This window comes from Triplophysa rosa, linkage group LG25 (genome assembly GCF_024868665.1).
Source record: "Triplophysa rosa linkage group LG25, Trosa_1v2, whole genome shotgun sequence".
NCBI lineage: Eukaryota > Metazoa > Chordata > Actinopteri > Cypriniformes > Nemacheilidae > Triplophysa > Triplophysa rosa.
In genome coordinates, this window is record NC_079914.1 from 12,182,458 (window position 1) to 12,208,639 (window position 26,182).

Genomic DNA, 26,182 nt, shown 5'->3' on the forward strand with positions numbered 1-26,182 from the left:
AAAATCTGCAGCCAAAACAAGATTTACATTTGCAATCTGTAACTTGCCTCTCTATCGCCATCTCTGTTTGAAATATAGAATTGCAGGTGACCTTTACATACTTCTCTTTAGATAAGTTAACTTAAAATGACATCAAACTGACATTTTCTGCCTAATAGGACAGCAAAAATACACAGATTTTTAAACACAGATTTTTGTTTATTTTGAATGATAAAAAGCGAGTGTGATTATCCAAATGATAATTAGCTGAATTTTACACTTTTAAAATGTATCTTTCGTATTCCTGTATTCCGCCCAACACTGTTGCTATCTCCCAGAATGAAGCTCCCACTTTATGATCACACTATGTCAATTTCTATCTCTGACTTTTACCCTCGGAGCATCAGGTGTTAAGCAGTCCCCAAGTCTATCTCGCTTCTCCTCAGCAGGAAAATCTAATCTAGACGTTTCCGCTAGTGGACATTGAGCACCGGCGGATTCCTCTTCGCTCCACACGCCCATCATCGCACAGGCAGAAATCCCCTGTCAGTCATCTCCAACATTCATATTTATGAGTTTCAGAAACATCACTCGCTCAATTTGCCGCTTTACTCGCTTACAGGGGAGAAGATAGCCGGATAGCGACAGACACCCTGTTGAAAAATGCATCACGGGGCGGATTATAAAAGTATTTGTCTGGAGGAAACCTGCTTCAGAGGTTGCCCGGTCTTCTCATTAGGGATTTTTCTCAAACTAAATATACCGCAGAGCCCGAGGAGGACGTTTCATTTACGGCTTATTTGCTTGGAGACGTCCGACGTCCCTCGAAACCGTCGTAAAGGGAGCAAGGGGCCGGATCTCGCCCCTGGCCTCTCTCCTTGCTGTGACCTTACTTGACGCTCAGCGTTTCATGTGTTTCTAATCCTTATGTCTCTCTCTATCTCTCTTTTAAATCGCTGTCTCTCAGGAAAACATTTGCAATGCCGTGAGTGATGGTATTTGATGTCAGGCTCATTCGGAAAGCTTTTGAAAGGTTAATTAGCTGAGAAATCAGTTCGGCTTCCTCAAACACTCAAGTGAGACTCAGAGATCTCTCCTTCTCTCTCTCTCTCTCTCTCTCTCTCTCTCTCTCTCTCTCTCTCTCTCTTGCTCGTTCGCTTTCCTCACATGTTAACTGGATGATTGAAGGCTCGTAGTCTATTTGTGAATGAAGTTTACCACCTTCACATTGACTGCTTCTCTACTGGTCCATTAACCAGTGTCTTCAGCCAAGATTGACGTCAAGAATTAAGTCACCACTAACAAACCATTTTTTTCATAATATGCCATCTTTTGTGCATTTACATGTAAAAAGATATGACAATGTAGGTAATTTTGCAAATTAAGGAAATGTATTGAATTGTGACATTGTAAACATAGTTAATAAGGCTTGTTTTTGCTATTAATGCTATATTTTATTGTGTCACTTTTTTAAGTTTCCCAAAACTTTTCGTGCAGGTCAACTCTCGGAAATATGTCGTCCGTTAACATTCTTTCTCCGCCCATGTTGCCTAGATGACATCATAGCGAAACTTGATGACAATAATACGAATATTTAATAGCTGTGTTCATTATGTATATAACATGAATCTTAAATAGTCAAGAGTGCTTATTCAAATCTTTTTTTTAAATCTCTATAGACGGTTTCATCGGACGCACGCACCTGGCCCGAAGTTAACTTCCGGTCTGCGTTTGTTGATCGTTCCAGCTAACTATTTTATTTATGTTAATGTTCATTTATATTAATATTGTATTGTATTATAATTGTACTAAGTAAACAATTTGTTGAATTTTATTATATATATTTTTTAATAAACAATTTGTCGAATGGGTCGTGTAACTTTGTCATTTAACCAAGTAACTGTTCTTCTACTGGTAACCCAAAATAATACTGGCTAGACATACATGTTATTTGCTGGCTAATGTAATTTACTTTACTTGTTATTTCTTTTGCTTGTTATCATAAATAATAGACTCTATTCTTTGCGGATGTGTACTGGTAGTTAAGTTTCGGCCACAAAAGCGTGCATGCGCAGTAACGTCTGTTTATGTTGTTGCATCGAAACCGTCTATATATACGTGGAAAATTGCGCACACATATTTCAAGGACCATTTTCTACAACGTTTGTACAGACCCCAGAAAGGTATTTAAGGAAATAAACAAGGTTAAATCAACCATTTTGATGTCTTGTTGTTTACATCGTCAGTGGTCGCCATACCAATCGCAAGATCTGATTGGGTAATTTGCATTTTCTGTTCTAGATCACTGCAATGGGCCGCTCGTGTCGTCCCTACCCCCCACATCGTTCCAGAGCTCGACGTCCTCCTCTGACAGCCAGTCGCCATATTTAGCCAAGCTCAACAGAAAAGACGGTGAGCAACCGCAATGTGAAAAGCAGAGACATTTGCTTATTAGCTTAAGGAGGTATTGCTACCTGATTTGACAGAAAATGAATTACTTTCGATCATGTAACCCTCTTGCAAACAATTTCTTATAAAACAAATCGTTTAGACTTAGTTAGAGTCTGAGCTCAAATGAGATTGGATGTTTGTAAAATTGATGTAATGCGAACACTTACGATCCCACATCAGTTGAAAGCTATTTTATTATTTTATAGGTTAGTTGGTAACATCTAATTAATTATATTATTTAACAGAACAATTGTTTATATTAATAGTTAATGAAACAATTTATCCAACATAGATCTAGATCCAGCTAGCATGCTGCATCTGGCTGGAGTGTGTATTCATATTTGTTATGTAAAAAATCCTATTTTGTATGCCAGCATGGATAAATTTCAAGCTAAACATGTGACCAAGTATTACGAAATGTTCCTCAGCCTTAAGGGTTAATTTGATTATAATTCAGTTGACTTACAGGTCAAGAGCTCGATTTACTCTATTGCCTGACAGAACGCAGACTCCCATCGTGACTCAGCATGCACATGCCAGCGGAGCATCACCGTGTGTTTACTCCAGCGCTGGAATTCCCATCTATTTGTGCTGTGATTTAAACAGATACGGTGCCAATATAAGTTAGATTTCCTAATTAGTGTGCGCAGCCAAGCTTAAAAGAAGCACACTTGGCAGGCTCCTCGGAAGACGTTTCTGGCTGGCTGCTGAAAGCTGCCTTATACCTTTTTTGCTTTTAATTAAAAGTTTATCTTTGGTTAATAAGGGAACGTTTTTTGATGCTCGATTCAAGTAAATATCTGTGTTGAGTGTGTAACCCAGTGTTCATTTTAAATAAAGCCATCAGGTTGATGGAAGGAATGCTGATGATTTTACAACGTTTGCCAGATTTGCGGCATCAAAGCTTTGATATGCATTGACTTGGTGGCAAGGACACTACACATCCACAATCAGAATTATTTATTTGAATTATGACTCCATCACACTTCTACACTTGGATAAACAAATTATGATTAACCACAGAGTATTGTGTGCTCGTGTGTGTGTGTAAGGAGGAGGTGGCTGGGCTCCAGAGCGCACAGACAGACAGCGATGGCTACAGGTGGATCTGCGGGAAAGGGTCGAGGTCACAGCTGTGGCAACCCAAGGTCGTTTCGGAAGCCCTGATTGGGTGACGAGCTACATGCTGCTTTACAGTGACACAGGAAGAGCTTGGAAGCAGTTCAGACAAGAGGACAATGTAGGGGTCAGTACTCTTAATCCAACCTCTTATTATATTTACAATGCATTAGCACTGGAAATAAGTACAGTAAAAGCTTTCTGGATAATGTTGATCCAGCTAATTCTTTAGCTTCTATGTCTTTTACCAAACTGGAATAATTTGAAGGATAAAATGAATTTATTCCCACTGTGCTTTCGGACACTTGGTAACCGCCTCTCGTCCAGAACCGGCCATCCACAAAATGTTCACGTTTTAATTAGCGACTCAGATTTAATTTAATCGCTTAAACGCAGATTAAATACACTCCTGGTCTTGAGTGATGTGACTTTTATATCCATAGCAAAACTTATTTCATGGTCTCCCGACCTCAGTGGTCACCATGAGCTCGGCCTAAAATCCTCGTCGAATTACTTTTCCTTTTTTCATGATAGTTTTACTTTGACAACTTTGTAATCGATTGCTTCGCTAGAGATGTCGGCTGCATCGCCGAACACTCACAGGCAAACAAACTGCCTCGTCCACCTTCCCTAAATCAATACTAGTCATTTCAAAGCTCCATCATTCCCCTGCGTTCTTATTTAGCTCCGGCTCGGCGAGATCTCGCCTGCCGTTACCTAGTCTCGTTACGAGAGGTCAGGTTCATGCTTAAGAAATCACGAGTCCTAAACAAACAGAATGCTATTGCAGAAAGTGGATGCGGGGGTGGGGGGAGGTGTGTTTTCTCCTTCGAACTCATCTCGTACAACTTTTTTTATTTGTGATTTTTTTGTATGCTGATGGTTCAACGTTGGCCTCTTTTATCTTCCACCCGATGGGGAAAAAAAGGTGCTGATTAGTTTGAGAAAGGAGTTTAATCGAGGTCTTTGAAGGTGTGAAGCATTTTAATGAGTGGAAGATTAAAAGACGTGGAGCGGTTTTAAAGAGCGCCAGGCGCCCCAGGTCCTGCCCGCTACTCTAGTAGGCGGCACAGCTGCGGGGATCACCCCCAGCTATTCTAAACCTGGATGTTTGGATTAGCTGCGACGCTTTGAGGGCAGCTTTAAGAAACCAATGCAGCCGGTGGCTCCCTGCTAACCTTTTTGTGTTAGTTTTAAAAATCGAAGGTAAATGCAACTTGGCAACAGTTCAACTCTATGTATAGATAGTTGAAGAACTTTGCCTGAATTGTTTGAGAGAGTTTATGTGAGGTTAACTCAGAATGGTTTATATATATTTACATTACGTGTTAGCTGCGGTAAATTGATGTCCTTACAATGCATATTGGCTCATGAAGAACGCACACGGTCCCAAACCCTTCACTGGCGGCTCTCCTGAGCCGGGACATCAAAGGTAGCAAACAGGGAAAAATTTAAGATCATTTCACGCTTTTAAGTCCTGCAAAATATCAGGCTCTGGAAAAATGTCTGGTATACTATAACAAATTATTTGTCATTTATATGTCACAGCTTATTTTTAATGGGTGTCAGTGGGGATGCTTTTTGCCCGGATAATGTTGTGCATAATGGACGTATCAGCAGGCTCACTGTCCATGCTAACCAAACAAACCTTCACCCCCTGGAAGTACAGCTAAAACTGTACAAAGCTAATAGTCCCAATTGTATCATGAATGAGAGGCTACTTGCAAATTATCTTAACATATGGCCTTGTTCATGCATAAAGTACACAAGCAAGATCTTTAGAAAATTCTAGCGGCACAGGTTAGCAATATGTACGCATGCATGTAACTATCACTGTTTCTTTTTTGACTCGTTAATTTTACCACTGCAGACGTTCCCAGGAAACACTAATTCAGATGGGATTGTTCACCACAAGCTCTCAAACTCCATCAGAACACGGTTCCTGCGGTTCTTGCCATTAGACTGGAGTCCCGGGGGATGGATAGGCCTCAGAGTGGAGGTCTACGGTTGTGCTTACAGTGAGTACCATTTTTGTGGAATAAATGTTTGTCCTGGAATTGTACTGACATGAGGACATTTTTAAACTATAGTTGACCTAAAAATGAAACATCTTTCATCATGTACTCACTCTCATGTCGTTCCAAACCTGTATGACATTCTTTCTTCTGCAGAACACAAAAGGAAATATTTTGAAGAACGTTGGTAACCAAACAACATTTACCCATTGACCTCCATTGTGTGGACACAAAACCACTGAGACATTTCTCAAAATATCTTTTGTGTTTCACAGAAGAAAGAGTCATATACAGGTGAACTATCCCTATAAGGATTAATCTCCCAGCACTCTTAAATTATTTTTCATGCGTAGTGAAGTTCAAATTTGGTAATGTCTCAACTGCAAATTTGTACAGCGAATACGATGTAGCCAAAAAAAAGATGTAAAATCAAAAGATACTGTAAATGTCACATACTGACCTCTTGGCACAACACTCATAAAAATGTTTTCCCAGGGCCATCTATAAAATGTTCCACGCCACATGAATTTAAACAGCGACCCTCAATGTGACCGACCCATCATTCTCTTGCAGCCTGACATCGCAACATGCTTAACAACATGCTTTATGATACAGCTAAAAACAGCAGATGAGAAGTACAGCTAGTTCTTCAAAAGTGCATCTGTTTTTGTAGATGGAGGTAATTCATTGTTAGAGTAAAGTTTTTTTACTGGAGTCGGTTTAGGCTTTGCCTTCCCTGTGTATCAAAGTACAGAGTAAGAATCAATCGGTTACCTCAAGGGTATACGCGCCTTGTGCCTAAAATATTTATAACAACAGCACTGCTTGTGCCCGTTTTCTCTCTTTTTTAACACCCTCCTTGTATCGTTCTCATCATCTCTCCTCAGGTCGACCGCATTTGCAGTCCGCTCGCTAGCTGTGCCCATTGTCAATTCAAAGCTCGACTCGGCGACCTATCACCACCGTGTTTATTCTGTAGATGCTAATTTGGTGAGATAGGACGGAATGTGACACCGCTTGGGGCGACTCGGTTTACCGCGTTGATCAAACATGATAAGTGGGTGCTGACCACACAGTATTTCAGTAATAGGGTTTGATAACCCCAGACGCTAGCGCTTTCTCAAAGTCAGACCACTGACAGGTTAGCATTAGCAGGGGGCACGCACGCGTTTTGAAGTAGTGGCGGGTGAATCGAGCACTGAATTAGCGCTCGGTAATTACATTTATAATTAGTCTGGTGCTCGTGCACTCTGTATTTATAATGGCTTCACGCAGGGTCGCACGAATTTAGCACAAAGCGCATATGAACATATCTGGTGACCTGAACTTCAGTTAAAGAATGGAACGTGAAGGGAAAATACTTGGCGTCGCTGTTGGGATAAAGAGCATTCAAACATGTCTGAGGTGAGAAAGAAACACACACATTGAGGGCAGTGGATTCTCTTCCCCTCTCTCTCTCGCGTGCTGTAACTCGAACGTCCTCGGTGGTGCATTGGCCTTATTCATGCACTGCTGAATGCTCCTGAAGTCAATTAGTTTTAAATCTGTCAAGTGCCTTTGCTGCTAACTGCAATTTAAGGCCGCGGCTTCGTGGAATAAACAGTTTGCGCGCGTCTGTCCGAAATAAGGAGTGTGTTGCAGGAGCATACAAGTGTGTAGATCATTGTGTGCGTGCTTCGCTGCGCGGTGGCCATTAATTCACATTGGTGCACTGCTGCGTTGATACCACCAAGAGACCCATAGATAAAGTGAGATCTGCTTCTGGGTTTGTGGCCAGCTTTCTTTGTTTGTGTATGTGTGTCTGGAACAATAAGGTCTGCACGAATTTGCCTGCGTTTCTGCATGTTGAAATGTGTAAAATGGAGCAGGCGGCAGTCTTGGAAGCTGAAATGATGAAGAAAAAACAGTGAACTTGGTGAACTGTGCACCAAGGAAAGGGCATTAGGAAAGCATGTAAGGTTACTTTCGACTTCAAGACTTCTACAGTAAGTTGGATAAGAGGAATGCATAAACATCTGAGAATAAATCCCAACTCTGAAGGGCTTTATGTGGATTCGGGTAGGCCTTGCAACAAGGTAGACCGAAAGGTGATAAGTTTATTTTACCATCTGCAATCCAGAATAAATAATAATATCATGAATAATTTATTGCACAGCGTAATTCTGCTGTGCGTTGCATTTTACAAACAGTCTGGCTGAGTTTACATACAGTGAAGAGTTTAAATGTGACTGTACTTATTCTTCCCCTCAGGACGGATTATACAATATGCATTTTGGTTTTTTCCCCAAACCTGACCGCATTTTCAACTTTCTTTTTTCAAGCCTTCCATATTTATTAAGGTTATAATAATGCCACTTCTGCAAAGATTTGCTTGTTGTGTGTCACAGAAAGCATTTGGATACGGAGACCGTTGTTCCATCCAGACGCTCCGAAATGCCAGACAAACACGATCTCTTCTGATCTTTTCCACTTTATCTCACTATGCCCCGTTGTATTTGCCGGCATTCTCGGACCCTCTGCATTGGTTCTATATTCAGCAGACTGCTCTGAGCTCTTCGCTCAGCTTTGCCTGTCATGGCTAGTTAGTCCCTGTCTCTCGCGCTCAGCGTGGCTACGCGTCTGGTCCGTCTGGCGAGGGGAGATGGATAAAAAGAGATACATTTACTGTCTGACCTCTGCGCCCGGGTCAAAATCCACATTTCTTCTTACTTGAGATGGTATTTGTTATGAAGGCTTACTTGGAGACTGGCATGTTTTTTGAGTGAACCTTTTAGGGGTATTCGTGAAATGTACTGCCTAGGACTTGAACAGGACTGCAGATAGTAGAGGGAAAGTTTAAACGATTTCAACTTACTTCCAATGTATTGATAAAACCACCAAGACGTTTCTCAAAATATCTTATTTTTTTGGTTCCACAGTAGAAAGAGTCTGGGTATGTTTTATTTGACGAGTGAGCTACTCAGACCACCCCTGGCACTTACCAAACACCTTTCTGAGTGAATATTCAGTGGGATCTTTTGGGATTTGATTGGGTGTTGAAAATCCAATTACGTTAGGCTGTAATATCCCGATGTTTGCTAAGGTGTCATGCGACTTAAGTGATTTGACTTTTACCTGGTGGATAATAAAATGGATTAAAAAAAATCTCTCACACATAAATAAATCTCATAGACATTAAAGCAGGGGTTGAGCCATACATACTGTATGCCAAAATAGCATAGTGACTAAGTGGACACCCTGGCAAAAGCCTAGTAACCTCCAAAACCCTCTAATAGTCACATAGCAACAGATAACTGCCTAAAACACAATAGTTGCAATACCTCTCACAATTTACTTTAGGAAAATATAAAAGTAGTTAATATATGCCACTTTAGGTACGTCAGCAGAACAAAAAAGTAATTTTAATGACAGAGGACGTTTTTATAGCCTATATTGACAAAATATTATGTTTTCATCAGGGGCATCGCTAGACCCCTTTTACTGGGGCACGTGCCCCAGTATAAATCTGCTGTGCCCCAGTATAAATTTCAAGTTTAAGTTTTAACAATTTCGTTTAGCCTATTTACCAGTGTAATTATTTACATTGATAATTGCGGCAAAAAACGTACTAATTCACGATTGTAAAAGCAACGCAGTCGCGCATTTTAACTCGGTCCGAAAACACAAACTCGTGGCCTACTTTCGTGCAGAAATCCATGTTAGACTTAATCAACTTAATCAACTTTATTAAACTTGACTTGATAAACAAACTACTGTACATCCCCAGCCAGTCAGGTCTCAGACATGAGAGGAAAATGTCTCAGGATAACCTTTGTCAAGTCTGTAAAATTGCATGGTTGCTTAAAAACATTTGTGTTATGTACTTTCAGAAATTAAGTTAATATTTTCTTTACTAGCTTTAGTTTAGGACATTACATAAAAGTTGGCAGTACCTATGGCTGAGATTACTATGTGTTGTTATAGGCAGTACAGTTTAATGCAGTACAGTTGAACCAGATTTGTTTGGACTTGGCTGTTAAACCAGAAAAATTTGTTTTTTTTTTAAGACAATATAATCTTCTTTATATTAGTTGGAGCCATAAAACGACCGGTTTCTTGAAATATTGTAATTGTACATTTTTGAAAAGATGTAATTTTTCATTGTTATCATTGTGTAATGAATGCAGATGTGCAAGAAAAATGTCTCTCTGCTTTCATTATTTCCATACTGTGCATGCAAACATGTTAATAAAGTTTGTTAAGTATGTTTAAATATTTTTAAATACATAAATGTTTACCTTCCCTAGTATTGTTTAACTGTAGGAATAGTGGTTTAAGCAATGTAATGGGGGCCTGTGCCCCAGTAGAGCTTTAGGTCTAGCAACGCTCCTGGTTTTGGACTTAAATGCAGAATAAGATCACAGAAGGTTTTGTAGGAAAGCAAATAAGGTCAATTTTGATCTTGCGTTGCCTTCGAAATTCAAGTAGGATGTTCCGATGCTTTAAGAGCTGCATTCATTATCATTAGATAACTATTAAGTGTACAATTTCTTTACCCTCATTTATTTCACTTAATGATTCAGATTGAAAATGTTTTTCCCACACTCAGAGTCGGATGTTGCAGACTTCAACGGCAGGAGCTCTCTGCTGTACCGCTTCAATCAGAAGTCCACCAGCACAGTGAAAGATGTAATCTCGCTGCGGTTCAAGAGTCAACGTGCGGACGGGGTTCTCGTCCATGGCGAGGGGCAACGGGGCGATTACATCACGCTGGAGCTACACAAGGGCAGACTGGCTCTACACATCAATCTCGGTTTGTAGCCTTTCAAGTTTTGTAATCCTTCCTAAGCATGCACGGTAGTGTTTTATCTTCATAATCTTCACTAATACTCTAACACTAAATGCATTTGAGGCCCTTATGAGATGCAGTGTTTAGATTGTACGCATGTTTGGCTTTTGTAGAGCCGTCATCGCCGTAAGATGAAACGTCCGCCAGCACGATCGCGACATCTTAGCGCAACCAGACGGGAGGCGGCTGCGAAACAGAGATTTGATTAAGAGGTTGAATCGCACAGAAGTGTAGCGAGCTGTCACGAGGGCTGGTTTAAAGTCCCAGAGTCTCGTCTTCAATTAGCACCAGCCGTCAAAGCGAACGCGGCGCACGTTACGCGAGCTCTGATTGCTGAAGTACGCCGAAATGCGATTACGTTGATGCTGTTCATCAGGACAATGTTTTCCTTTTACATTTGCATAAATAAAGCTTTTGCATTGGGACATTTTAATGACAATTACGCCCATCTCACCCTTAAATTCTCATTTTCATAATGCATTTAGGTTTTCGAGGTTATGCGATTCCGAGTAATTATACTGATTACTGTTAGTCATTTTATTGCACTGTTGGATTTTTTGTTTACATCAGCGTAAATGCGTACATCAGATTGTACAAACATTAGCATGGTGTTTACATAGGCTACTTCACGATTTAAATGTTTTTTTTTTTCACATTACAGTTAATGACATTTAGTTGGGTTTAAAATGAATTTTGAAAAAGAGTTCGAAAAGTCTTTTATAGTAAAATCATACAGTGCCCCGTTGAAAAAAAACAGCATATGCGGTGTTAGGTATGTTTTGATGCTGGTTTGTGCTGGTTTATGCTGGTCATGTGCTGGTCCTTAGCTGGTTTAAGCTGGTCATGTGCTGGTTCCTCACCGTCTTAAACCAGTTAAGGACCAGCACATGACCAGCTAAGGACCATCTTAAACCAGCACATGACCAGCACAAACCAGCAAACCAGCATCAAAACATACCTAACCCAGCATATGCATATGTTTTTCAACAGGGTAAACCAGCAGGAATCGATGAAAATAAACATACAGAAAGTAGTTTTATTAGTTACAGAAAGAAAAATACAATTATTGATGGGTCATTCATTTTGTTCATTTTAAACCCTTTTCTCTCAAGACGATGCTAAGACGCGTGCTAGCAGTGGCCACGTTTCTGTGTTTCTGGGTAGTCTGCTGGACGACCAGCACTGGCACTCCGTCCTGATCGAGCGATTTAACAAACAGATTAACTTCACGGTGGACAGACTAACCAGACGAGTGAGAACGGGTGGCGTCGACGATTCGCTGGAGGTCGATTACGAGGTGAGAATGTTTCTTACATTTGAAATATGTATCGCATTACTGTGTAACATAATAGCAAACCCACATTGGATCTATGTGCTAAAAGGAAACGTCTGTGTTTTTAAAACCTTACCATTGCTGTCCTGTCCCATTCATTTCACAAAGCTCAGCATCGGAGGCATCCCTCTACCCGGAAAGCCAGGCACGTTTCTACGGAAGAACTTCCACGGATGTATGGAGAACCTGTATTACAACGGAGTCAACATTATTGACTTAGCCAAACGGCGCAAGCCACAAATCTACAGCGTGGTGAGAATGTTTTTCTCGTAGTTATTATTGATAATCGTATGCGATAGTTGTTGTTAGGGCCATAAAAGATGCACAGTAATAACAATTACCGCAAGCCTAGATGAATCACATCGTAACTTCATCACAATGGATTGCTTTGGAGTCTTAAGCGATTTCTTTCCTAATAGCTCGAGCATGTTAATGAGCCAGAACTTTCTCCAAGTGGTGTTAGTTTTTACCTGCGTTTTTAAGAAATGCATCTCAGCGTTGGCGTACAGCAGGAGAGAACAAACCGCAGCGTTGCGTTTTTTGGACCCATCGCCAATAAACAGTGTCACGAGGGAGCTTTTCGCCAGAGTAAATTGAGGTTTTGTTCGCATTATTCCAACAAAGCAAGAGAACTTTGTCATTAGAATATCTTTTACAAGGTGAGCAGTCAGTTTCCAAGAGGTTCTCGGGACTCGGATCACGCCTCATTAGCGACTAGCTGACGAACGCCTCGTAAAAGGATTTGCTGGCTTGCGAAAGGTCTGGGGAGTGAATTTACGGTCATTTTGAAATGAAAAGGAATTTAATGAGAGGGACGGCTTAGCCTAATGACACACGCTGCTTATCTGACTACACCAGGACTGTGATGTTGAAATGTCCACGTTATTTTATATTGTTGAGGATCTATTGGTGTATTCATCACAAATATACAGTATTTAGATTGTTTTATATATTGGAGCCATTTTCACACAGTAATACTGATAAATGAACATAAAATGACCAGAATCCTCAGGTAAATGCAAAACAACAGCGTTCTGTCTTTTAACTGGTAAAATACAATTTACATTTGTGATGTCATTAAGTTTGTTTTGTGGCAGACGTTGACATGCTGTTCCTCATGAATCAATGACATTGTACTTGACGATACAAAAAACAAAATTTTCTTATCATTTATTGACCTTCGAGTTGACCTGTGGAACACAAAAGAAGATATTTTGAGAAATGTCTCTGCGGTGTTGTGTCTATTCAATGGAAGTCAATGGGTTTAGTGTTGTTTGGTTACTAACGTTCTTCAAAATATTTTCTTTTGTGTTCCGCAGAATAAAAAGTCACACAGGTTTAAAATGAGCAAAGAACATTTAGTCCTAAATTCCTGTTAATGACAATACTATACAGTCCCGAAATCCCCCCCACAATTCTGCATTATTGTATTGCATTTTCACAGTTAGCAGCCTCAAGAAATGACATTGTTTCTAAATAAAGCAACGTCGCGAGATCTCGGTCTTAAGCGTTCATTGTTACCGCCCGTTCCCCACCGCGATCATGTTTAATGGCTTGTCGTCCGCTGTCATATCAGTGCAGTCGACTACACCAGAGCACAGCTAATCACTCCCGCCATTAATCCGGCCCACATGCTGGATATTGCATCTTTTAATGGACCAGACAGGGGTTCAGCGAGTGCGCGCTACTAATAACCGAAAGGCCCGAGTCCCACTTAGTCCCCGCCACCCTCTGAGAATTTCACAGCGGACACCACCCCGCGCTCTCGCTCCCTCAATTATGCGGTAGTTTTTCGGCGCGCACTCCTAAGGGGCCTTTGGGGCTCAATTAGGTCTAAGCAATGAGGCATCATGTCTCTGGTGTAACTAGCGCCATCATAGTGGGAATTTAGCATATATCAGATATGCATTGTGGGATACGGTGTGTCTGGGTTTACTTGGGTCAGGAAGTCTACAATGTTTTTATGTCAGTGAGATCGCACAGAATGTTTCGTAATTGGTTTGCGTTAACCAGGGTCAGCGTTTCTGTGGTTGTTACAAGATTCATGTCAACTGTTTAGTGCTCCCTGCATTTCATCAAAACTCATTTGTACACCTTCTTGTTGTTCAAAACCTGTAGGTGACTGTTTTGTTCTGTGGAACACAAACGGAAATATTTTGAGAAATTTTGTTCGTACAATGAAAGTCAATGAGGGTCAGTGTTGTTTGCTTACCAACATTCTTCAAAATATCTTTTTTGTGTTCTGCAGAAAAAGGAAAGTCATGCAGGTTTGCAATGACATGAGGATAAGTAAATGATACAAAAAATATATTTTTGGTGACTTATCACGCACAACAGTGCTTAGCAGTAGTGGGAACGGTTTCCATCTCAAGCTTTTTAGGTGTTTAAGTTTCTGTGGTATTTAGAGTCTGCCCCCTTGCCGTTTTACGATGCAAACATATTTGTTTCCTCCGGTGGTCTCTGTGTTGCGGTCCAGCAGTCTGGAGTCGGTCAGTCGGGCTCATTTCCGGCTTACTGTCTGAGGCCACACTGGAGAGCGGATCAATGAACGGTCCACCATACAGTCCGGCGCTGTCAGATTATTGGTCGAGATACAGAGCGCTATCCTGTTTCAATTGAAAACCTGACATCTGATTTTATGGTGTTATACATTGTTTGGTTTCCCTGCTAACCTCTGGGCAAAACCCTCCCTAATGAAAAAACAATAGAAACCATCACAGAAATTCTATTGGTTTCTGTTAAAAGACCATTATGAACCATTTGCTTTTTCCATTAAAACCATTACAAAACATATTTTTGTTTTGGGCATTATTCCAGTATGATTTAATAGTGTTCTAATGATTCCCATCTGCCAGATAACATCCCAGAATCCATCACATACCAGTAGACACCATTATAGTTTCCATTAAATCCAACACAATTCCCATTATAACCATTAAAGGGGTCATATGGCGCAAACACATGTTTTTCTGTGTCTTTGGTGTGTTATGAGTTGCATGTATTAGACACGTAAAATTGCTAAAATTAAAGTGTCGGAACAAAAGATGCATTCTATCTAAAAGCGAATGCTCACCCAGACCTGCCTGAAACGCCTCGTGTAACCACACCCCCACAAATCCACGTCAGTTCGTGGTATGATTTGACTAAGACCACCCAAATGTATTCCCAAGTAAGGTGGGCGTACCTGTCAGTACAATTGCTTTGGAACCTGATGTTCCAAATATGGTAAGAGGCGTAACATTTCCGTCACATGCTTGCAGTATTCGACCAGTCACTACGCACTGGTTAACTGGCCAATCATAGCACACCTCGCTTTTCAGAGCGATGAGCTTTATAAAAAATCAGCACGTTTCACAGAGGCGGGGCAAAGAGGAGATACAAACATGCACTGTATGTGGAAAATATAGCGTTTTTAAACCTTAAATTCTGTATACACATTGCATTACATCTAAAACAAACCATAATATTTGTTTTAGCCGTGTCATATGACCCCTTTAAATCCATTACATTTTCTATTGGGTTTTGTACAAGGTTTTGTTGTTGTTTTCAGCAGGGCTGTCAAATGTAGAAATATGTCTTTTTCTATTTTGTCTTTGTGTTTAGATAATTTGCATATTATAACATTATTTACTCAAGCTCATCAAATAAAAACAGAAACTCATTTTCATTGACCACATACTGTTTCAGATGCTACAAAACAACTGTCAACTGTGATCTAAAAGAATCATGTGGTATTGTATTGTGTAACGTAAAAAAAAGTTAAAAAAAACTCTCAGTTCGACCAATCATCCCTCCAACCTTAACTTCTCCTTTCAGGGAAACGTGACCTTTACCTGTTCAGAGCCTCAGCATGTTTCCGCCACCTTTCTGAGCTCCAGCAGCAGTTTCCTGTCACTTCCTGCGGCCGGCGTGTCAGACGGCGAAGAGTTGTCGGTGACTTTCCAGTTCCGGACATGGAACAGAGAGGGGATGTTACTATCCACCTCGTTGAGGAGAGACACTGAGAGGCTCTTGTTGCTTCTTGTCAATGGGCAGCTGAGACTCACACACCACCGATCGGCACTGCAAAGCTCTGACTTAGTCATCGGTAAGATGTGCACGTCTGTTTCTGCATGTGGGTGTTGATGTTTTTTTTTTGCGATGGTTTGTCCTACGTTGGATCCTCATATTGTCCACTCAGATCTGATGATGCACCACCACAGAAAAGTTGAATTCTGATTGGTCGTTGCTTCATTACATAACTGCTCTTTTGCATTGCAATGAAATCTGTTTGCCAATATCACAGATGTTCATGAAGTCACCCTGCTTCATGAAAGATCATTTTATGATTAATCCTTAATCAGTGTTTTTGTTTTGACCTGTAACAACTTCTTCAATAAATACAGTTACACAAAAAAAATGTGACTTGTTTTTAGAAAATATATGTTGTATTACTTTTGTTATTGACTGTTTGTGTCGCCCCATTTTTAGATTTTTTTCATGAGTTTTTAGTATGACTTTTTGTATCAAGTACCTGTTTAAAACTTAATTCTAAGCAAAGTCAGTTTATGGAAGACGTGGCACTCTGCGGCCATGTTTGCAACGCCTCTGCGCAGGTATTCACATTCGCAAGTCCACAGTCCCATCTTCTTGAAAGGGGGAAGGCAGATATTTCTAAAATCGCTGGCAAACATCTCAATTAAACAGCACATTTCTGATCAACAATTAACCATGACATGAACTGTATCATAACTTTGGTTTGCTAAACCTAAATTGCGCTAAATCACCTTTTTCGAGGTCGCCTAATCTACTGCGCCTGCGCACAGGCTGGCACGCGCCTCACGAAAGCCCCGCCCCAGAGTATCGTCAGTCTTTACTGATTGATGATTGGCTCGTTTTACGGGATGGCGGGACTTCCTTCGCTAGTGCGGCCATATTGAGCATCGCATTCCTCGCTGTTCATTGTAACGGCATTGGCGCACCTTGTTAATATTAAAATCTTTGTTCTAAGCAATTAACAAACCTAATCAAATTAAAATTATTTTATATACCAATTATTTTTGGTGGTTTAGAAAAATGAACAGGGCACGAGAATCACTTTTTTATTTTGTCTGAAAACATTTTGCACACATCCTCACAGAATTTCATATTGTTTAAGAATGTTTAGATATTTGTTTATACAGCGAAACAATTTTCCCAAAATCATTCTAATTAGCTCATATTTGCCGAAAAATGGATGTGAAAGAAAGCTTACCCCCGAGGATTTATATACAAGGTTATGTATTTGTGTTCTTTATTTGCGTCTCAGCCAAACAGCCTGTGAACAAAATCCAAAAGCCTTTGCAGAGAATGTTTAAACAGTGTTTTTAGACGCGAAACGATCTCTGGCAGACGCACCTGCACGTCGACTGAATTCTGGATACGGTTGCCTGGCAGGCTGCCATCGCCGCCGCAAAACCGAATCCCAGCACGTCCCTCTCGGGGGGAATGGTGGATTCTCCGCCGGGCTGACATATGCAGATTAACTCGACGAGCTCCAACGCGCAAACCCCAGATCTGTCAATCACCCGCCGTGATTAATGCACGGCCTCCGAGATGTAACACGCTTCTGTGTCTGCCTCCGCCAGGTCAGGCTCTGAGTGACGGCCAGTGGCACGCGGTGTCCATTAGCGTGGGCGGACTGCAGGTGTCCCTCTCCGTGGACGATGAGGCGGCGTCCACCATGCAGCTGAAGGAGAGCGCGCAGCCCGGGAAGAACGTGCTGATTGGAGGTGGGTGGTGGTTTTATAATTAAAAAGTGTTGGTTGGAAACGAGGCAGTGACAGAAGGTGATGAGCATCATTAATGTCAAACTGAATTGTGGAGGCTGATAATCACTATATTTAGTAAAGTTCTTAATCAAGCTTTTGTAATCACGGTCATTGTTTTATATTATAGAATGTTAGTATAATGAAGGGTGATGCGAGTTTTTGAATTAATCCAAAAGATTCTTGATCTTACTAAAGTTTTTTGAGTGATATAACGATTTTTAAATGGATTATTGGTTGTTTGACCTTGGAGGAACTCATCGTGTTTTTCTCATTTATGGCTCTTTTTTCAGAAGAAAATGAATTGCTGATTGTGTTTTATTGATACAAAATGTACTGTATATATTTTTTTGTGTTGAGATATTATGTTCATAACAATTAAGCACATTATCCTTCCCCATATGCCTGTAAATTGTCATTTTTGCGTTCCAACTAAATCAAATTTTCTTTATTACAGAAAATATTGTTTTTCTAAATATATTGTATGTAACATAATTATGTATAATGAAAGCAGATTTAAATCGATAGTTCACCCAAAAAATTGAATTCTGTCATCATTTTTCTCACCCTCTTGTATGACTTTCTTTCTTCTGCAGAACACAAAAGAAGATATTTTGAAGAACGCCGGTAACCGAACATCGGCGGCACCCATTGACTTCCATTGTATGGACACAAAACCAATGCACGTCAATGGGGACTGCCGTTGTTCAGTTTCATTTTTGGGTGAACTGTCACTTTAAATAAACTTACTGTACTTGATCAATACCTGATTTTATTTATTTATTTTTATAAATATACACATTTCAGCTTTAAATAATGTAATAAAGTAAAAACGTATTTAAAAAATGTGCTTATGAAATAGCCTTTAGTGTTTTCTTAGGATTTGTAAATAGATGGGACTAAAGTGTTTTTGTGCAGTTGTAACTGTATTTATTGCTTAATCAGTGACAAAGCAGATGGTCGTCTGTTGTGGTTTACGCTTACATTTGCCACAGGTGTATTAAAAACCTCCAAAGTTTGCAACTTTAGCTTATTTTGACTGATATAGCATTTACTTACTATGGCTGACTGATAGAGATTACATAAAACATAATCATTCAGAAAACACATACACTTGATATGTAGACAAAATATAATTAATGAAAAGATTGATATTCTATCAGTTAATCACTTTTTTAAACATTGTTCTGTTTTATGTTAAGTCATGCAGACAACTTGTCTAAACAATTCGGGTATGTACCTTGTTAAACTTTGACACATCTGTTTTATGTCCATTGGAAATATGTTTAACAGGTTGCCCACCAACATTAGCCAATCCGGGATGTCGGAATCCAACGGTGACCTATCAAGGCTGCATACGCTCTATTGTCATAAACAACCAGCCAATCAACTTGTACTTGGTGCAGCAAGGCCTGCTGGGAAACTACAGCAAGCTCCAGTTTGACATCTGTGGCATTCGCGACCGGTGTGTATGCATTAGCTATTCCTTTTGATATGCTAATTACGGATACGTTTTTAAATAAATGATTGCAGTTTGCTTGTTTTGAGAAAATGAGTCACACAAACAAGCGTGGTTTCAAAACAGAGAAGCGCCGTGCTAAAATCTGTGGCAGCGATTTGCAAGCTAATTGGCGTTCACCTTTTTTGCATGAAACTTCAAATGTGGAAATATGTTTCATACCTTGCCCAAGAGGGCCGGCAGTTGTTGCGATGCTTCTGTGAATAACAAACAAACCTCACACGTGAAGTTTGTTTAACGCTGGTGTATTTCCAGCGAGCACAAAAGCCGTGGGCAAAGTTTTCAAGAGCAACTAACAAGGACGCAACCTTTTCTAATGCATTTGTTCGGTGTTTGAAAGAGTGCAATAAATTTGAGGTAATTAGTGATTTGGAAAAATCATTTATTTTGCATTATTGCATTAAAACATGTATCTGTATATGCGTGTGTGTAGGCACTGCATGGCTCGCTCTCGAAACTGTGCGTGTTCTTGTGCATGTGACATCGCAGCGCTCATTGTTGTTTTCACCGTGAGCAATGTAATGACAGATTTGAATGGATAGAGGGAATGAGCAAATGAGACAGTTTCTCCATTATCTCTCCATCCCTTGGCACCCTGGCGTGTTTTCCACAGTCTGGTGTACGGCACATGTGCACACACGAGTGGGAGATAAACAGGGAGGTACAAAACAGGCTAGAATTACAGCGCTGGAGGAAAAGGAATGCTGGGTAGAGGATGGATAGAGAGGGATGGAAGGATGGGTGGGAGAGGGATTCATGGAAGGATGGAGAGTGATGGATGGATGGATGGATGGATGGATGGATGGAGGGATGGATGGATGTGTGGGTGGATGGATGGAGAATGATGGATGGATGAGAGTGATGGATGGATGGAAGATAGCGAGGGATGGATGAATGGATGAAGAAATGGATGGATGGGTGGGTGGATGGATGGATAGAGAGGGATTAATAGATGGATGGATGGAGAGTGATGGATGGATGGATGGATGGATGGATGGATGGATGGATGGATGGATGATAACGAGGGATGGATGGATGAAGGGATGGATGGATGGATGGATGGATGGATGGATGGAAGATAACGAGGGATGGATGGATGAAGGGATGGATGGATGTGTGGGTAGATGGATGGATGGATACAGAGGGATTCATGGATGGATGGGTGGATGGAGAGGGATTCATGGTTGGATGGATGGATGGATTGTGAGGGATTCATGGATGGATAGAGAGGGATTTATGGATGGATGGATGGATGGATGGGTGGATGGATAGATAGATAGATAGAGAGGGGTGGATGGATAGAGAGGGATTAATAGATGGATGGATGGATGGATGGATGGATGGATGAAAGGGATGGATAGAGAGTGATGGATGTATGGATGAAAGGGATGGATAGAGAGTGATGGATGTATGGATGTAAGGGATGGATGGATGGATGGATGGATGGATGGATGGATGGATGGATGGATGGATGGAAGATAGCGAGGGATGGATGGATGAAGAAATGGATGGATGGATGGATGGGTGGGTGGATGGATGGATAGAGAGGGATGGATGGATAGAGAGGGATTAATAGATGGATGGATGAAAGGGATGGATGGAGAGTGATGGATGTATGGATGAAAGGGATGGATGGAGAGTGATGGATGTATGGATGAAAGGGATGGATGGATGGATGGATGTATAGATGGATGGATGGATGAAAGGGATGGATGGATGGATGGATGGATGGATAGACAGATAGATGTAATAGTGAATATAAAAATATAAAGTGAAGAAAGAAAGTGAAGAAAAACAGTGAACAAAAGAAAAGTCAGATCGAATGGAAGAAAAAAAAAGAGAGCGAAAGAAAGGAAAAAGAAAATGAAGAAACTGAATAAAAGAAAAAGCAGCTGGAAGAAAGGATGAAAGCAAGGAAGGAAGAAGCCAATGAAAAAGTGGTAGAGCGATATAAAGCCAACAAAATAAATGGAAAACATAAGAATAAACAAAGATACTGGAACAAACAAATGAACTCAACATAAAAACAAACTTAAGAGACAATAAACAAAAGAAAGTGAAAAAATGAAGGTGAACTAAGAAGGAAGGATAAGAGCAGAAAGCAAAGTAAGAGTGTTAGACAGAAACAGAAAGGTGGTTTTGGAAAAACAGAGCGATAGCCTCATTTGGATAAGAGCGTTATAGGCAGAGAAAGCTAATCGGAGGAGAGAGAGAGAGAGAGAGAGAGAGAGAGAGAGAGGGGGGGGGTTAAATCTCTACTCGTCAGTCTCGTCTCTGCAGGTCTTCCTGGCAGAGTGAGGCACATTCTTCACAGGGCAAATTCTCAGGCCTGGCACCCGGGCAGATGACTGCTGGCAGAGCCGGCGTGCGAATGAATTGTGATTTTAGTTCTGCCAACATGCTGTGAACGGTCCGGGGGGAAAGTCAGTTCCAGGCACATCTCCACAAACCTCTCGCTCTGATGCCTGCTTGTCAAACAATATTTCTGATGGTCTTTTGACCAGCCGTCACCGCTGAACTAAAATCGACCTGAACTGTGTTGTGATGAGGTTAATATAACAGAAGAAACCATCACCGTAACCTCTGCTGAATTAAACATAAAGTTTGATGTAAAACTTATATTTAAATCCAATCCCATTGGCATTGGAGTTTTGCTCTCTACTTATTTTAAAAGTTCGCAAATATTAGATCTGTCCGTGTCTAATTAAATCTTAACTTTGGCTAGCAATTAGCAGTAATGTTTTGATAGTTTTAGTAAACCTTAATAACTTTGGTGTTAATATTGGTCTATTAGCACGTTGTAGTAAGGGTTTATTCTGATTTGTCGGATATCAGTGACGGTAAGAAACAGTGTCATTATGACTATCAATCTGCAGGCAAAAACTTATTAAAAAACAATTTGGTGAAGAACTGTGAGTATGATCTGCCGAGTAGAAGTGTCATTAGAGAGCCACATGAGGCTCGCAAGCCACGAGTACCGAAGCTGGAAAGTAAGCTCATCTGTTTTTTGGTTCAATAAAGCTTATCAACCGAAGCAAATGAAGATAACCGGCGCCTTTTGTGAATTTTGGCTGTCCTCTAGAACGAGCGAGAAAGTCCCGAAAAGGTGCCTCCGCTCCAGTGACCTTTGATCGCCGTCCTAAATCATTTATGGACACCTAGCCTAGCGTACTTTCCCTCTTACGCTTGCTATCTTTCATTCTCGCTCTGTATCTAGCCATCTTGCTTTTGTCCTGTCTGCTCGTCTCTTTATCACAATGTCTAACCTATAGCTGGGCCCCAAGTCCCTGTCCTCACAGTTTGATCCATCCAGGCAGATCGATAGAGATTTGGACAGCGGCCACTGGGCCAAGACGCCGCTTCTCCCGCCAACAATCCCCCTCCGTTGCCCTGAATAGCGAGTATATTTTATGGATGAAAATATGTTGCCATCCAGACCTGTGAATCATTTTTACCCATAATGCCCTGCTGTTCATGAGGCGCTTACCAGAAGCGTAAACTGAAATGAGATCGAAAGAGAGATAATCTTTAATCACAGCCGCTTTGGCTGAATGAAGATTCGCAACACAGCACTTTAGATATCACGTCTCAGCCTCTTAGATGATGTTCCTCTTAACCTTTCTGTACTTTTTTCCAAAAGAATGCCCTCTAGTGCTTCACGTTGCAGAAACGACACAATTAGACAAGTATTCAAACGTTTTTTGGGGGGGGGTTAACAGTCCGGTTTCATCTTGCGGCGTCTGTGAGCGCTGAAATCAGTATGTTTTAGAAACGACCTCCGCCGGCTTTCAGACACAGCCACAATCCTGCGGCCCGTGACACGAGGCGGCTGTCATTCCCCCGCTCCCTTTTTCTCATCACACGCTACGTGAAGATGAGTTATTTGTTGCGACGCTGTCTGACAGCAGTTTTTTACCTCTCATGATCTTTTGTTCCCACTCTACGAGATGAATCAAAGTTGCTGTCATGCATGCTTCTTTTTTCCCCAAACCTCTGCAGGTATTAATATTTTGTACAGCATGTGATTAGTCGACAGACGTTATTTCAACGTATTTTCAACGCTATTTTAACGTCAAAATTAACGATGTTGTAATTTTACAGCTAAACGCATGCCCTGACGGTTTTGTTGGGCTGAGTTTTAACAAGCGAGCACAATGTGTTGCAGGTTCAATTAGCATTTTTACACACAGGTGTTTAGCATACGCTTTGCATTAAATAGTTTCTCGTTTTCAAAGCATCACCGGGTTTGTGTATCGTTTCTGGAAAAAAACATTTGAGGTTTCCCTTTTGAAGTCATTTGCTCATTGCCAAGGATTCATTAAACCATTTTTACGAGTTCACGCATAATGCATCACGAGCGTGTAGATTGTTTATCTGGCGGTCAGAGAGATTAAACAATAAATACCCCATTTGTTAGCCGAAATTGATTTCGTAGGCCGTTAATAAGCTCAACGCTGCATGCACAAAGTCCTCCATCATTTCAACAGCTGTATCGCTTGTACCTGTTTGACAAAAATCTCGGAAAGAAATGGAGAAAGAGATCTTGGTTCCAGACTTCATCACCATCGCAATCTTTCAATACCGTTCTCATCCTTGAGTGCGTATTCAGCGTGTGGCAAAATTGATGCATCCTTCTTCGTGAGCTTTCTGACTCGCCCATCTATTTCCTAATAGTCGCTTGTGCTTATTGATTGATGTCACGTCTTTACATCACGTTCCCCCCGAGCACAGAATGTATTACGGCTTGATATTGTACCGTATGTCGCAGTGTGTCGGTTTGTGTGATTTGTGTAATTCTGTAATCTGTTTGCCCCCTCTGTAAGTATGGTGAAAGTTGCATTTTTTCTCTCAGATGCCTTCCAAACTATTGCGAGCATGACGCGGAGTGTTCTCAGTCATGGAACAAGTTCTTCTGCGACTGCTCGGGAACCGGGTACACGGGAGCCACCTGTCATAACTGTGAGTCGACAACGATAACAACAGTCACAATTACAGCATAAATAGACATAGCACATGCTCAAGGACATTGTTTACTTTTGTCAGTAGTACAAACTTTTGACTCTTTAAGTTTAGTGAAAGAAAGAAATCGGAAAAAGAAAGAAAGAAAAGAGAAAAAAAGATAGAAATGGAAAAAAACTGAAAGATAAAAGGGGAAAAATTATAAGTGAGACAAGAAAGATAAAAATGGAAAGCGAACCTAAACATAATAAACAGACATAACAAATGTTCAAGAGCAAGAAAGAAAAGAAAAGAAAAGAAAAGAAAAGAAAAAAGAAATAAGTGAAAAAATCCACACAAAAAATGAAAAGAAAAGATTGAAAGAAATGGAAAGAAAAGAAAAAAGAAATAAAGAAAATGGAAATAGAAATAAAAAGATAAAAAACCCCACAAAAATTAAATAAAAAAAAATTAAAAGGAAGATATGGGAAAAATTGAAAGGAAAATAAATGAAAAGAAAAAATTGAAAGAAAGAAAGAAAAAGAACAGAAAAAATTAAACATAAAAAAAGAAAATGAAAAGAAAGAAGTGAAAAAAATCCACAAAAATAAAAAAAAATTAAAGAAAGATATGGGAAAAGTTGAAAGGAAAAGAAATGAAAAGAAAAAATTGAAAGAAAGAAATGGGAAGCGAAAGAAAGAAAGAAAGAAAGAAAGAAAGAAAGAAAGAAAGAAAGAAAGAAAGAAAGAAAGAAAGAAAGAAAGAAAAATATGGGAAAGTGTATAAAAAAATTAAAGAAAGAAATGGAAAGAAAAAAGTTAAAATCATAGGGAAAATGTAAAAAAGATAAAAAAATTAAGGAAAAATGGAAATAATGAAAGGAAATGACAAAAATTGGAAAAAGAAAGGGAAAGCCATACAAAGAGAAAGAGAATGAAAGGAAGAAAGAAAGCAATAGAAGAAAGAGAACAAATGAGAGCAAACGAAAGAAAGAACAAAAAATAATTTGAGATTTGGGGTTAACTAATTCATAAACAACATTTAGAGCATAAATACATTTTGTTAAATTATAATAATTTGAAATAATATAGTAAAAATAATACAAATAATATAAATATATTACATTTTAAACTAATTATAGTAATTGTTATAGTAATAATACAAATATAATTTAGATTGTTGGAAGAAATGAAACGAACAAAAGGGTGTGCTCTACAAACACATTTTCATTTTGTTACGTTTTATATACAAGGAAACTGAGCATGAGCTGACTTGTTTATTGCTTTTCCCCCATCAGCCATCTTTGAACCCTCCTGCGAGGCCCACAGGCTAACAGGAAGCGCCTCCGGCTTCTTCTCCATCGATCCTGATGGAAGTGGTCCGCTCAAATCTACCGTCGTCTATTGCAACATAACCGGTGAGTTTACTGTGGAAAAACAATATCAGCTTTAACATGAATAATAGAGGTGAATAATTAGGCTATAAACATATTTTAAGGAGCTTCATAAAGTTGCACAAGGTAAAAGATTTTGGTCAAATGCTTATTTGTTTTTCTCAACTCTAGCTTCACATGAGTAAATAAGGTTGATTTCGCTGAAAGTGTAAACACTGTGGCATGAGTTGTGGAAAACCCGTCTGGAAACGGTCATCATTTTCGAAGTCCCGTTTGGCCTCGCTAATGGCTCGGAAACCACACGCAGGACCTGCAAGAGTCTATATTTTCCCATTATTTGTGGCTTGGGAGTTCTCGTAGGCACATGGTTGTTGAATTGTTGAACAGAAGTTTTGGCCGAGGGGAAATTCGCTCGAATCCGCATGAAGGCCGAATCATTAATCAGACCTTGAACTTGTCCGATGGCTGATGGATGTTGTGCTCTATGCCAGCGCTGTCCCCGTCCCCGTGGTGTAAAAAGACGGTCCTGGTTTTATTTTGCCAGACCATTACACATGCTACTTTTTCCTTCAAATATGAATTGTGCTGAAGCATTTCTCTCTCTCTTACGCATACATTTACTGGTACGAGTAGCGGCGTCCACTTCGGCCTCTATTAGCAATGCCACATGATGTAAATTACTGTACGGCCGACACGTGCCCACTTAAGTGCCCACCGTCCGGGTAAACAAAACCCCCCGGTGAGGTGTTTATGGGGTAAAGGAAGGCTGATGTCAAAGGCTCGGCGAGGATCGGCTTTCGCGAGGGTTTGGGAGACTCTTG

The 26,182-nt window shown here is 40.3% G+C and overlaps 1 protein-coding gene across 3 annotated transcripts in view; it reads left to right on the forward strand.

The window, feature by feature from the left end:
• Window positions 1-26,182, forward strand: part of cntnap5b (contactin associated protein family member 5b) — a 49,954-nt gene that overhangs the window by 9,440 nt on the left and 14,332 nt on the right. For all 3 annotated transcript variants that reach the window (XM_057325793.1, XM_057325794.1, XM_057325795.1), the window contains exons 2-12: window positions 2,281-2,391; window positions 3,483-3,676; window positions 5,420-5,567; window positions 10,153-10,356; window positions 11,505-11,689; window positions 11,834-11,977; window positions 15,542-15,812; window positions 17,332-17,475; window positions 18,805-18,976; window positions 23,883-23,989; window positions 25,266-25,385. In XM_057325793.1, the coding sequence (XP_057181776.1) occupies window positions 2,281-2,391; window positions 3,483-3,676; window positions 5,420-5,567; window positions 10,153-10,356; window positions 11,505-11,689; window positions 11,834-11,977; window positions 15,542-15,812; window positions 17,332-17,475; window positions 18,805-18,976; window positions 23,883-23,989; window positions 25,266-25,385 (1,800 nt within the window). The remainder of the gene's footprint in view (window positions 1-2,280; window positions 2,392-3,482; window positions 3,677-5,419; window positions 5,568-10,152; window positions 10,357-11,504; window positions 11,690-11,833; window positions 11,978-15,541; window positions 15,813-17,331; window positions 17,476-18,804; window positions 18,977-23,882; window positions 23,990-25,265; window positions 25,386-26,182) is intronic.